Here is a 14054-nt window from a genome sequence, read left to right on the forward strand (position 1 = left end):
CATTCTATGGGTTCTGCTGGGCTAGAGAACCTAGTTGGATGCTCCTTTGATGGTAGGAAAGAGTTCAGAATTCTGGATCATTTCCAAGTGCCCTCTGAATGCGGCGTCTGACCTCCCAAGTTGTCGTTCACTCCAGTGACATGCCGCCATACCACCACGGCGACCCATCCCAAACATTCACTACACACACGCACTCGTTCCAAGGATTCGGCAAACATGGAGCACTCCCACCCCCCTCAGAAAGCTGTCCAGTCTATGGCAGCTGAACCACATCCCAATTACAATCCGTCACGTATGCGCAAACTCGGTCAAAACGCCGCTCGCTTAGCCCGCAAGATGGCTTCCACGCCTACTGGATCATCTAGCCCAGCGACAACCAACACGGCACCCACCGGCGAGACTCCAGACGACCACTTGCAGGCTGCTCTTCCTCCTGGTTGTGCACTCCCTCCTGGCTTACCCCCTCCGCCAGGCTTGTCCAAACCCCCTGAAGTGCCTCCTCCTGGACTGCATCCTCCGCCGGGTTTCACACCAGTTGTTCCTCGAGAAAAGGCGTTTGGTTCGCGGCGTTCGCCTCCATCTCGTCGTCCTGGCGGAACACACCTGGAAAACTGCCATTCACTCAGCAAGACGCGCGTGGTGAGTTGGAACTCATGCATCCTCGTCAGCACAACCCTCTTTAGACCCATCAGTCGCTAACAAAACACCAGTATGATAACACTTTGCGATGCGACAAGTGCGGTGGAGCTTCAGACTTTGGTTGGTTCTACCGCTGCTGCCACGATACGGAGACTCGCCTGTACGAGTCCATTCGGGATGGAAGTACTGTAAGCACTGGACAAAAGTTTCCTCGCCGCATTTAGTACAACCGCTAACTGTTCAACAGGAGCATTTCGACGAGATCGGAGAGATGTTCAGCCACCAACTCAAGCGGCCAGACAGAGGACCCGCTGCACGCTCAGACAAGCTGAGCCTGCTTCAAGAACTTCGCCCCGAGCAGATCGAGTCGCTTTCGGCGCCCCAGCTCGCCAAGCTCCTGCAGCAGCGGGAGCACGTCAACGAACAGGCAATCACTGACCGTTGGGGCTTCCTTGGCCTGGCTGCCTACGACAGGCCTTTCCTGAAGAGCGAAGTGCAGGAGTGCAAGCAGACCTTATGCCCTGCATGTGGTAGAGGCATGATGGGGGAAGAGGTGTCTTTCCTTGATCTGGATGGCGTCCTCAAGGGTGACATCCCACCCACTGCCGCTGTGGGCTTTGGCTTCCGCAAGCACGGCCGCCCAATCGCTGATGCCAATATCATGCGCACCATCGGCCTGCGCAAGGCCACCGAGAACAAGGACCAAGTTGCCCAGCCGGTTCAGAGCGAGGGAAACAAGGCTGAGGAGCATGTCGAGCCAGATGTCAAGGACGAGGACGAGACCAGCTTGGCCACGTTTACTGATGCACCATTGACTCCTTCCAACACTTTTCTCAACATGGCCGACAGCAGTGAGGATCTTCTGGAGCTCTACACTGATGGATCTTCCGTGGAGGTTTCTCAGGACAATACGACGGCGCAGGATGCGGCTCCTGGAGAGAAGCAGGTGGCATCACCATGTCCGCAAATGGCTGCCAGGGAGTGTGTAAGCTAGGGTTGTTTTCCCAAAGCATCGAGGCGGTTGAAACCTATCAGCCCCCTCCTCCTGCTCAAGGTTACGATTGGTACGGGGCGGCAGAGGAGAAGAATAGTCACAGGTGCTGCTCAGCTGATTGTGTGCCTTGGCTAGGTAACACAGAAGAGCTCGTGACAGGATTACTTGACTCGCTCGAGTTAGAGTTAAAGGTCTTTGCAGGAGCGTCGCTCTGAGTGGTAGCACGGACTGTTACGGAGTATTCACCCCCTGTGTGCGCTACATTTAATGATGGCATGATGAGCCTCTCTGAAGAGGAGTTGATAGAAAGGACAATGCCAAAATATTATGGCCGAGACCCTGGATATTGTCTGCAACTGTGATTAGCTGGAGCAAATCTGGGGTAGGCAGCCTAGGCTGCTAAAGCGGTGCAGCAGTATGGGACGTTGGTGTGTTAAAGGCTTACGCAGTATGGTCATCTTACAGTGATTGGTTGACTAAAAGGGCCCACATGACGTCTCAGTGACAGCCCCACCATCCTTATCACGCCCAGGGTGTCTCAGCAGCTTAAAGCAACGCCCATCCGTCACGGACAGCGACCCTGGAAGCGCGATTCCTTCTGCTTCCAAGCACGGGGGAGCTGTCTCCATATTTTGTGTCAGCAAACAGAACGGAGCAATGGTAAGTGAACTGCTCCAGCCAGCATGACAACAGGATTCCCATGAGCAGTTGCTAAACAATCAATCCGTCGATTAGGCTTCTGATAGGACTCCCCTTCTCGCTGACCCACGCCGATCGGTAGACTCAGCGCAGTCCGACCGCCGCGCCGAGGAAGAAGACAGCCTGGTCCGTGGCTCCTCACCAGACCGTCAGCCATGGGCATACCGCATCCGCGAGGTCGTCCTCTTCGTCTGGGCTTTGTTAGCCACCGCGATAATCATCGTCCTGGCAGTATGGTTCCAACACAACCAGCAGACCGGCCAGTTCTCGAAACCTCCCGGCAAGCGGAACTTGATATTCATGGTGTCGGATGGTATGGGACCCGCATCTCTGTCCCTGACGAGGTCTTATAGGCAGCTGGTGGAGGGCCTCGACTACGACGACACTCTGACGCTGGACAAGCACTTCTGGGGCACGAGTCGGACACGGTCGAGCAACAAACTGGTCACGGACTCGGCGGCAGGGGCAACAGCTTTTTCTTGTGGCAAGAAGAGCTACAATGGGGCCATCTCAATGCTGCCGGACTCCTCGCCTTGTGGTTCCGTTCTTGAGGCAGCGAAAAAGGATGGCTACCACACGGGACTAGTGGTTACAACCGATATTACTGTAAGTACGCTTGGATCGAGCTTGTGTCTTTTCTGCGTGTCGATTATGCCTGTGATTCTTTAGACTTGGCCGTCACTGCCAATTACGTCTTGTCCCTTGTTAATGGGATTGCGAATTGCTACTGACAAGTCACAGGACGCGACGCCTGCTTGTTTCGCCAGCCATGTCGACGTCAGAGAAAAAGAGAACGAGATTGCTCTGCAGGAAATCGGCGAGGGCGCACTCGGGAGAGTTGTGGACTTAATGCTCGGCGGAGGACGTTGCCACTTCCTTCCTAACTCGACCGACGGAAGTTGTCGACTAGACGATGTGGATGTGGCGGGCATAGCCCAGAAGAAGCATGGGTGGACATACTTCGACGACCGTGCAGGCTTTGACAGCCTCCAGGTCGGTGAGAATGCGTCTTTACCGGTCCTGGGCTTGTTCGCTAGCACCGATGTGCCCTTTGAAATTGACCGCAAGAACATGGCGGATATCTATCCAAGCCTGAGTGAGATGGCAACGACGGCCTTGAAGGCCCTTACAAAGGCCACTGAGAACAGCGACAAGGGCTTCTTCTTGATGATCGAGGGCAGTCGGATTGATCATGCGGCACACATAAATGACCCAGCTTCACATGTCAGGGAGGTGCTTGAGTACGACAAGACCTTCAAGATCGTCCTGGATTTTCTCGAGAATAGCAAGACCGAAGGTCTGCTTGTGGCTACCAGTGATCACGAAACTGGTGGCCTAGCAACAGCCTGGCGTAAGTACCAACTGACAAACGCTTCAAGCATCTATCTAACGTATTGCAGAATCACCAACCGCTGAATTGCCAGTGTATAACTGGTACCCAACCGTGCTGGCAAAGGCCAACGCATCTGCTCAGTACCTAGCCCACAAGCTGCACGAACACATCAACTCGATCAAATCGGAGCCCGCCGCACTCGAGAATTTGGAGGACTGGATCAATACCAAGCTCGTAATCCCAGGTCTTGGCATTGCTGATGCCCGCGACTTTGAGCTCAAGGAGCTGGCATCTGATCCAGAGCACGCGATTTTCACCTTTTCGAGAATGATCAGCCAGCGTGCAAGAATCGGATGGTCGACTCACGGTCATTCCGCCGTCGACGTGAATATTTACAGCTCCGGCGGGCGTTTAGCAGAGGATCTTCACGGCAACGTTGAGAATACGCAAGTGGGTCAGTTCCTGAGGAACTATCTCGATGTCGACACCGACAAGATCACAGAACAGCTGAGGGAGAAGATGGAGTGGGGCCAGTCCCTGGCAGTCTCAACGGACGATGAGATGGTCCGCATGGGGTATGAGGCCGAGAAGCCGCAGATGGAGTGGATTGATTAAATGCGGTGGGAACTGTATCTTTTTTGGATCATCCGGGTTTCTTTTCTATCTCTTATGCATAAACGCATTGAGGAGCCAGCATGCGTGGGGTACACATTCTCAGGTTTATTGCATAGTGCCGGACGACGGAAGATGCCCGTCTGTATTCATTTCGAATCGTCATCTTTGGTTGAGCACCAATAATCAGATACCCCTTATTTTCTGAGTCAACGGGTTGTGCCCCAAACTTTGTGTAACACCCGCACATGGTCATCAGGGTCTGGGGAGATGAGGCTCAAAGCAGTTCCACTTGGTGACACAAAGACGGAGCGCTGGAACATCCCGTGGTACTTCACCACAGCTTGCAGGACCTGTCCGGTATTGGTGATGAGTTTGTTCTAATACTCTCCTACCTTCTCAACCCTCCTTCTCCAGCTGTCGCGGGTGTAGCAAGAAACCGTCACCCCCCCCCCCCAAGCCTTGAGCATGCCAATAGTTTGTCTCTTGAAGTTTGCCGTCTGAAGTCTTCTCGCTTGACTTGTCGCCACCTGGCTCCGGTACCATGAGCATCTGCTGACATGGCCCACCCACCTATGATTGCTTATAGCATATCTAGCCTCCCTTTCCCCCACCGCTGGAAAACCGAGTCTCTCCTCTCAGAAGGTCGTCTCATCATAGGAGATGTTGCGGTGTCTCCCGAGCATGCTTGCTATCTATCCTGAGACACCTCAGCATGCCGCTGTTTCTCGGCCTTCTAATAGTTGCAAATTGAACAACAAACACTTGAACAGAATCTGTTGACAGGCGGAAAGTTGCTACAATGATGGTTTGAGGATTGTGGAAACACTCTGGAAACTGCCCCATACGGTGGGTTCTTCTCGGGAATCCGCCCAATACCAGTCTCCCAACTGGTCATGAAAACCAGAAGCTGCGCGAAATGGTCTAATGAGGAGGCTCTTGTCATGTTTGGAGTTGTTATATGGTGTCGCCTCCTGTGAAGAACTCAGCTATCTTGCTGCAACGTGTGTCAACCTTGAAGAACACCAAATATCGAAGCGGCCTAAGCCCCTGCTACCGATCATATCTTGCATAGCTTTGGGACCCGGAATAACACGCTCTCACTGAAATTCTACTGGCCGGATTCGAAGAGAGGACTCTCGCTATCAAGCGGGGGGCCTGCGTCAATCTCTAACAAGGCCAGTGATACTTCACGGCCGACCAAGCGAGCCTAACCACTCCAGCAAATCCAGCAACCGAAAGTCCCCTCCCGATGTGCATCTACGTCCAGATCATCCCCGTCTGTGGCCACCCACCACCGACGCTCCTCTCCTACGCCTCCTGCAACAACGTCCTTGCGCAGCTGATGCGCATCACCGAGCCCGAGGCGTGGGAGCCGGAGAACATAGACAAGGTACCCTTCGATATGGCAGACGACTGCGACCCGGGCCCGGACAATATCTACATCTTGTACTCGGACGACTACTGCGGGTGGGAGTGCCGGAACAACGCGTACCAGGTAGCTGCGGGGCTCAGGTACTTTGGTGAGGAGGCCGGGGGTTTTCTGCCTGCTTACATCCCTGGGGATGAGAGAGGCCAGATTGTGGGCCGCGGGTTTGGTAGTGATGGCAGGCCGATGGTGATGGGGATGCCGGACGCGAAGTATGGGGCTGGCAATGAGAGGTTGGGCATCGGCTGGCGCAATGTGTGAACAGCAAATGCGAGGAGAGCCCGGCGACTTTGTGCGAATATCTTGTACTGAAAATCCACACCGCATGGATACAGCTATCACAGATTCAAGTCGGTTTCACGGGATCTTGTCTTGCCCTGTCTTTTCTCTTGCGAGCGCATTCTAGTCTTGTATACCCACACCGCAGGCCGACCTTTGATGCAAGGAATCTGAATAAATTCGTCACTTTAATCTTTCAAAACCATCACGGAGCTTTTCGAGACTCACCATACTAAACTCTGAGAAACAGTGTGGTATTATCTTAATCGGACAAATCTGACATGTCGTCCTCTGATGGGTTTCTCCAGTAGGCCAGATCAAAGGCACCGTTGAGTCCTACTGCCATAAGTGCGGCGAGCTGTTCTTGATGCCGTTCTGAAATCTCGGCCTCGCCGTATTGGTTCATGACATACAATCGGAAACCCTTATGCGTACCACTCATCGTGAGCGCCTCGATGAAAGCCTTTATGCCGGCGAATGTAAAGATGGATGATCCGTTTATGGATACTTGGGTCAGACGCTCCATTCGTGCAAGTGGCTCAAAGAGGGCATCCGTTAGATATTCGCCGTCAAAGCTGAGCTCTTCAAGATGAGGAAGCGAATTCTGGATAAGCACGAGATCTTCCATAGTTAGTTGAACCTGGTCAATGCCTCCAACCTTCTGCATTATGTCGAGGTCTTTAAGTCTTGTGCATGCGCAGATAGAATCAATGAACTTGTCGTGCCGCGCCTTGTTTGGATCGACAATTTCTGCGTTCGATCGTAGAGACAGGCTCTCAAGAGCGGTCTGGTTGCCCAAAGCGGTATAAAACGCTTCCTCATCGTCAATCAAGCTCAGTCCCAAATCGCTGAGACGAAGGTCAGGTGACACCAGGATATCGGAAAGAAGCTTGCTCGCACCCGCGAGATTCGAAATGACAAGTCGCCTCAAGGATTTGCACTCCTTCAACCAAGCAGCAACCTTGGGGAGAGGATCCTCGCCACTGACAGCCCAAGTACTTGGCAGCGAAGGCGTGCTAGCTTCAATGCTAAGGCCTTCCAGGTACTGGCATCGGCTCAAAGTATCGAGAGCCGCCAGACCGGTGTTTTGGAGACTCGAGAGATCGAGCAATCGAAGTGAGCGTGAGTGTTGCATGAGTCCATCTAGAGCATCATATCCGATCTCGTTGGAGCTGTGAACCTTGAAACTCTCAAGCGAGTTCTCCCTGAGTCCTCGGAAAAATTCAGACATGTTTTTGTCCACCGTAGGTCCTTTTATATTGAAACAGGTCAGATCCTTGAAGAAAGGACAGTTGCGATGGATCGAATCAGCGACCTCTGCTGTCAAGACAGAGCCGTCTCGGATGGAAAGCGTGGTCAAAGTCGACAACCTTGAAACCCAGACGGAAAGTAGAGAAGTCGGCAGATTTGCACCCTCAAGGCTGACCAGCTGTACGGATTTGTTTTGTTTCTCGGCGGCCTCCTCTGCAAACTGGGTGATCTTGTTACCGACTTGCTCGATGATCTTCTGCCACTCAAGGACTGGTCTGCCTTGACGTGTTTTGGTAGATCCACTGATGATCTCGAACGTCTTCATGGGGCCTTTGAAGAAAAGGGTCCTCCATTTCCTGTCTCGGGCGATGCCCACCAGGAGCTGTTCGAGGTCACTCAGTCCCAGCGACCTAATCCAGAGGCAGTACGGGTAAGCAGTCACGCCAAGACTGGACAAGATAATTGAGCGCCACATGCCCGCCCATCTGCCGGTATCTGTTGTGCCTGCGTCATCTGAGGCCACACTTGAGGAGTCGTGTATGCTGCGTGCTATGTCAGTACTGGGCCTGCTCGAGCACGTACAATAGAGATAGAGACAGGGGTGGGCCTCACCTATACAAGAGAGGCAGGGCAAGACTGGCCCAGCTTCGATTTATGAGAGCGCATCGGTAGAGGCTTCTGAAGTCTTGCTGTAGCTTCAAGTCCTGACATACGAGCCACCAGATCTCTTGTGGGACTTCGCGGGCCATTCTGGATGTGAGTGTTTGGTGGTACAGTACCGCACGCATCCGGGGGTCCACAGGGGAGTACGGGAGTATTGTAACGTGAGGTGCACGCGTATTCACGCCTGGCACTTTCGTTCAAAACACCTCAGGGGATCATTCATGGGGGCGCTATTTTCGACCTGATTTCGGAATTGATGAAATGTGCTCACTAATCGAAGCAAAACGCGTCAAGATACACATTAGATGCGACAATAGCAGAGCGAAAGACTAGAGTTGAGGTGGAATGCTGACTCCAAATGCACGCTCTGCCAATCGGCGAGTATTGATGTCACTGGGCAGGGGGACTGGGAACCCGGGTCATAGCTGAGCTTCAGCAGTTATGCAGCCACAGCTACAGCTCGCAGGGATCCTAAATGCTGGCACAATTTGACCGCTGGACTAGACAAACACTTATTTAAAGATAGCAGGCACCCCTTGCGATCACCTATAATATTCGTAGGATAATTGCCCAAAGATGCCAAAGAAGAAATGCCTAGACGTAGTCGGATCTTCTCTGATACTGAAGTACCTGACCTGCACGGAGCCTGGGGACCCCTGCAGCCTATAAAGGGCTCCTAGGGCGTCGGCGCGTCAGCGCGTCGAGAACCACTATAAACCGACCACCATTCAAGACATCAATGGCTATGGTTTGTGAGATAGCTCCCAGAATATCATAGAAAGTGCCCAGGTGCTCGCCGGCATCGAACACGCCTGAGGATCCTCTCAATCCAGAGCTCTTGATGAGACTTCGACGAATTGAGGCTCGAAAAGATCAGTGGCCCCGACCTACAAATCTTGGCAGGCGCGAAGTCCACGGGCTCAGTCCTTCCAGCTTCGTGGGGACGACTGTAGACAATAACGACGGCCGACATCGTCGTTGCCATCGTCATCGACACTCTCATTTGTCTCAGCGTCAACACCCCTAGACTTCAGAGCAAGCACGAAAGGCGATGCTTGCTGGTTGAGAGGCGTCGTCGTGTGTCGGCGATACTTCTCTGGCGACCGAACCCACAGGCTGCACACCCGAGTTGGCATGGCTCTCGTCACCTTCACTCTGAGCGAGGACGGCGTGGGCGCCTTCAATGACGCCCTGGTCTGCATTCATAAGTTCAGTGACGATGTGTCGCTTGAGGTCAAGAAGGACAAGGTGTGCCCCGCTCTCTCTCCAGCACTCTCTCGAGGACCGTACACACTCTTGTAGTGTCGCCAGCCTGCTGACACAGGACCTCGATCCGAATAGCTGATTCTCACTGCACTGAATCTCACCAAATCTGCCTACGTCTCCTTCACCTTCGCCGCCAACAGGTTCTTCTCACGCTTTCATTTCGAGGGAAACGCACAGTATCGCGAGAGATTTTTCTGCTCACTTTACATCAAGGCAGGTTTAGGACTACTCCGCCAAGCTACCAGATGTACTAAACATCATTTACAGGCACTGCTCTCGGTCTTTCGGACCCGCACAGGCGGTGATCCTACCAGAGATCGCGACAATGTGACAACTATCGAAAGATGTGATGTAGCTATCGATGATGGCCCCGGAAAGAAAAGCCGCTTCATCGCAAAGATCTTCTGCAGAAATGGTGCGTCCAGTCTCTAATTGGTCTTGACGTGGTCCATAATTCTGAAGACTTGAACAGGAATTACTGCGACTCATCGGCTGTCATTCGAAGCTAAGGCTCCTGTCCATGCAAAGTTCGACAAGAGTGAGGCTATCAACCACTGGACTATCAACTCGCGGACTTTGCGTTCGCTGATGGAGCATTTTGGGCCTGGCATCGACCTTCTCGACATCAACACCGACGGCGAGAACGTCGTCAACTTTACATGTTTCACGGAGAAGCAGGTCAGTGTGAACAACGAAGGTAAGCATGCCCTCGCTGGTGGCCTCGGATTTTCCCAGACCCTAACAAGGCTTCAGCTGTGTTGAAGAAACCACTCCATACCTCGATCGCGGTGGAAATGGACGAGTTCGACGATATCGAGGTGGCAGAGAAGCTTCACATCATCATCAGTTTCAGAGATTTCCGTGCTATTCTTCAGCATGCGAACTGGACAAGTAGTGACCTCAATGCCACATACTCAAGACCCGGCCGGCCAATGAAGATTTCGTACGGCCGCGATGGCATCCTCTGCGAGTTCGTGCTGATGACGGTGGACGAGAAGAGCACAGCAGTGCAAAAGAAGGGCCAAAGCAAAGCCGCCGCAAAGACTGCCAGACCAGCTCTGAATGCTGCACCCAACACGCCCACTACTGGTGCCAACAACGACTCGCGGCAACCAACCCCTGCTCCTCCGAGGGAGCAGCAAGACCAGCAAGCCAGAATGCCACCACCGGCACGGAGATCAACTGCCCCGCGCTCGTCGCAATTCGATATCCGAGCACCTCTAGTCCAACCACAGTCCACCCTCAAATCCGAATCGCTGTTCCTACCACAGCCAGACGACGATGAAATGTGGGCACCTGTCAATCCAGACGACGATGAAGAGGGCGAGAACCCTCGACTAGAGTGGGATGCCAGCAATGAGCCGGTAAGTGTACCAGGGATGTTCTGCGGGGCAATTGTTGACGATCTCATAGAATCCATCGACCATGCGGATCAGCGACCACTCCAGCAACACCCAAAGCAACCCGCCGATCGACTCTGGAGGGCCCTTGCCACCATTCGTGGAGCCGACGCAAAGGGTGTCCGACGTCCGCAAATTTGGCCTCTTTGGAGACTGGTGACGCAAATTTGGCTAGGTGTTGCTGTGCGATATGTACGCTTGCTTCAAGTGTGGGCGTCCTTGGTTATGTGGAAACTAACCCAAGCTAGGACACTTGCGTTCAAGGGAGGAAAGGACTCAAGGTTGGCTTGGAATCAGGATGCTTATCCAGCTAGTTGCGCAGCCCGCACCGATACCCAAGATTTCAGCCCCAGGTGGAATGTACTTTTTTGAAGCAATTGTGTTCCACCGTCCCTTGACATCTCCGTTGTCGACCTTTGGACCGCAGTTTCCATGCTCACCCCAGCCCCAGGCCAGCACGTCTCCGTCTTCCGTAATGACAACCGCGTGCTCACTGCCTATACTGATGCGGTCCAATTTGGGCAGTTGGGGCGGCGCTAATTGGCCGTGATCGTTCCGCCCCCAATTCACTAGGGAGCCGTCTTGCTTGAGCAAATAGACACCGCCCCAGCTGGCACCAACATCTTTCCAGCCCAGAGCAGTTGTCGGCGCCGCGGACTTGACACCTGCCTTGTCGGCACCTAGCACAAGTAATTCACCGCTCTCCGAAGGACCAAAGAGGCACGTGAACTCCCGACCGCAAACCGCCCGCGAGACTTTGAAGCCAACGCCCTCGACCTTGCGCGGCTCGTTAGCCACGCCCTCGACGGCAGTGCCCAGCTGGCCCTTGCGGCCGTTGCCCCACCCGTAGACGTCGCCGTTGCTGAGAACCGCCACCACGTGGCCCATGCAGGCGGCCAGGTCGACGACCTCGGTGTCCTGGGGCGGGAAGTCCCTGATGCGCGAGACGGAGGGCGTGCGCACGACGAACTGCCCCTGGCCCAGCTCGCCCTTCATGCCGGCGCCGAAGGACGAGACGGCCGTCCTCCTGCCGTGGCCGTCCTCCTGTACGATGACTGACGCCTCCCAGGTCGCGGCTATGAGCCTCACTGGCGCGGTCGTCCCGTCCTCGGTCTTCGGCAGGTCGACGCCGTGCGCCACATGCTGTCCGGCCTTGGCTGCTGGCTCCGTGGAGGAGGGCCCGCAGGCGCCGGTGGATGCGTCGCCGGCCCCATAGAGCTGGCCGCCCGAGGTGAGCAGGAGGGTGTGGTTGCCGCCCGCCGCGACTTGGACAACGGATGTGGTGGGCTCGTGGTCCGGGCTGAAGACGACTTGACGTGGTATAGAGACGTCTTGGTCGTGGCCGATGCCCAACTGGCCAGAGCCATTAGAACCCAAGGCGTAGACGATGGGTATCTTGTTGGACGCAGACATTGCGGCTCGAAAACTCACTGGGTGACCAAGTAAATGAGTGACATGAGCTGCCTGAGCTCTGATAGAAGGGGGTGAGCCTAGCGTAGCTAAGAGTGAGCTTACATAGTACAGCTTGAGAGCTTGGGCCTGGGCAAGGTAGGTCCCACTCGGGCGGGTCCCACCCAAAAACGGTCTAGCCCAAGCCACGGAGCTCGCTGAAGCTTTCCTCCGGCCCGTAAATTCTGATAAGAAAACTCGACTCGATCTTTCTCACCTTGAAAACTTTCACACCACGCGACCTTCGTCAACAACACACAGCAGCAGCTCAACACCTTCCTCGTGACGGGAAGTAACGAGCTGTCCACGAGAGCGCCAGAGCTGCTAGAATGTGATCTGTTTCTTGTGGGCTCTGTGCTACTCTCAGTTGTCGGTTGATCTGCAAAGATGGCGGCCTCATCGCAAGAGTCTCAGGTGCCTGAGGGAATGGAGGGCTTCACCGTCGGTATCATTGGCATGGGCGATATGGGCAAGATGTATGCCCGGCGACTGGCTGCCGCTGGCTGGAGGTAATCGCCCGCTCTGATTCATCTTTCTCTTGGTCTCACGTCAGAGACGATGGCAACCCCTTGTCGATCTGGTAAGTGACTTCTTCAGCAACTTCCTTCCACACTGCAACATATTCCCTCCCTCTCCAATGATGACTTGAGTGCATTTGGCTAGAGTATCGCCCGTTGACCATCTCGGTTGGCGGGCTTTCCATGATGAAAATTCTCAGCTACCTTTAAAACTTGTCTGAAGCACATACACACATCCCATGTCTGTTCATCTATGTTGGTCAGGAACACAGCTGACCTCGCTCAAGATATAGGCACTTGATAGCTTTTCCAGAACCGTTCATGGTCATGCTAACAGGTTCTGTATGAGGCAGAATCAAGGCGTGTGACAGAGCGGACAATTTCGAGGGCTTGCGAGAGGAGTTTGCCGACAATGTACGGTCTTGCATCACGTCCCACGTACCTCAGCATAACCTAGTAGAGGCAGCATGCTGAGACTCGGCTGTTTTAGAATAATGTACAAATCCTTCAAAACGGCCACCTTGTCTCCCGAACGAGTGACTACATCCTCTACAGTGTAGAAGCCGCCGTGCTCGGCAATGTCGTAAAAGAATATGGCCCTTGTGCGCTCACCTCAAACAGAACTACGGCATGAAGAAGTCTTGACTTACCAAATTGTGTCGCAGCGACGAAGTTAAACGCCATCGTAGGTGGCCAGACGTCCTGTAAGGCACCTGAGATTGAGGCATTTGAAGAGCATCTACCTCCCGATGTCGACATCGTCTCGTGCCATTCCCTACACGGTCCTAACGTCGATCCAAGGGGCCAACCTCTGGTCAGTCTGCTCGGCTACGTCACGTTGCGGGGACACACTCATTTGCTAACAAGCCGGTAGGTCCTCATCAAGCACCGCGCCTCTGACGAGGCCTTTGCCAGGGTCGAAGCAGTCCTTCGGTGCCTCAACTCCAAGCACGTCTACCTCTCCGCACGCGAACACGACCGCATCACCGCCGACACGCAGGCTGTGACGCACGTGGCTTTTCTTTCGATGGGCAAGGCGTGGCACGCAATGCAGCAGTTCCCGTGGGAGGGTGCGCGTTACGTGGGCGGGATCGAGAACGCAAAGATCAACCTGACGCTGCGCATCTACTCGCAGAACTGGCACGTGTACGCGGGGCTGGCGATCCTGAACCCGGAGGCGCGGAAGCAGATCACGCAGTATGCGCGCAGCACGACGGAGCTGTACAAGCTGATGCTGGAGGGCCAACACGACGAGCTGCGGCGGCGGGTGTACGCGGCCAAGGAGAAGGTGTTCGGCAAGGAGGACGGCACCAAGTGGCCGACGACGCCGCTGCTTCAGGACAACCTGCTCGACCGCTTCAGTCTGGGCAAGAAGCCCGAGGAGGGCAAGGCGCTGCCCAACAATCACCTCAGCCTCCTGGCCATGGTAGACTGCTGGAGCGCCCTGGGCATCGTGCCGTACGACCACATGATCTGCTCAACGCCGCTGTTCCGCCTGTGGCTTGGCGTCACCGAAAATCTG

At 54.5% G+C, this 14054-nt stretch overlaps 5 protein-coding genes across 5 annotated transcripts; 3 read left to right on the top strand and 2 right to left on the bottom strand.

Annotated features, from left to right (window-relative positions):
• Window positions 1-216: 216 nt before the first annotated feature.
• On the top strand, window positions 217-4280 carry J7T55_009505 (uncharacterized protein; the record flags this gene model as incomplete). Its single annotated transcript, XM_053132570.1, has 7 exons — window positions 217-639; window positions 711-827; window positions 887-1624; window positions 2282-2293; window positions 2369-2938; window positions 3074-3683; window positions 3757-4280. The coding sequence occupies 7 exons, from the start codon at window positions 217-219 to the stop codon at window positions 4278-4280; spliced, it is 2994 nt and encodes a 997-aa protein (XP_052989338.1).
• A 1249-nt stretch (window positions 4281-5529) lies between these two features.
• On the top strand, window positions 5530-5967 carry J7T55_009506 (uncharacterized protein; the record flags this gene model as incomplete). The annotated part of the gene is made up of 1 exon (XM_053132571.1): window positions 5530-5967. The coding sequence occupies one exon, from the start codon at window positions 5530-5532 to the stop codon at window positions 5965-5967; it is 438 nt and encodes a 145-aa protein (XP_052989339.1).
• Window positions 5968-6247: 280 nt separating this feature from the next.
• On the bottom strand, window positions 6248-7985 carry J7T55_009507 (uncharacterized protein; the record flags this gene model as incomplete). Its single annotated transcript, XM_053132572.1, has 2 exons — window positions 6248-7778; window positions 7849-7985. The coding sequence occupies 2 exons, from the start codon at window positions 7983-7985 to the stop codon at window positions 6248-6250; spliced, it is 1668 nt and encodes a 555-aa protein (XP_052989340.1).
• Window positions 7986-9033: 1048 nt separating this feature from the next.
• J7T55_009508 (uncharacterized protein) lies at window positions 9034-10725 on the top strand (the record flags this gene model as incomplete). Its single annotated transcript, XM_053132575.1, has 6 exons — window positions 9034-9147; window positions 9241-9412; window positions 9464-9580; window positions 9638-9862; window positions 9919-10529; window positions 10579-10725. 6 exons carry the CDS (start codon window positions 9034-9036, stop codon window positions 10723-10725), a joined length of 1386 nt encoding a protein of 461 aa, XP_052989341.1.
• Window positions 10726-10841: 116 nt separating this feature from the next.
• J7T55_009509 (uncharacterized protein) lies at window positions 10842-11978 on the bottom strand (the record flags this gene model as incomplete). The annotated part of the gene is made up of 1 exon (XM_053132576.1): window positions 10842-11978. The coding sequence occupies one exon, from the start codon at window positions 11976-11978 to the stop codon at window positions 10842-10844; it is 1137 nt and encodes a 378-aa protein (XP_052989342.1).
• Window positions 11979-14054: the final 2076 nt, after the last annotated feature.

This window comes from Diaporthe amygdali, assembly GCF_026229845.1.
Source record: "Diaporthe amygdali strain CAA958 chromosome Unknown NODE_32_length_550834_cov_65_698784, whole genome shotgun sequence".
NCBI lineage: Eukaryota > Fungi > Ascomycota > Sordariomycetes > Diaporthales > Diaporthaceae > Diaporthe > Diaporthe amygdali.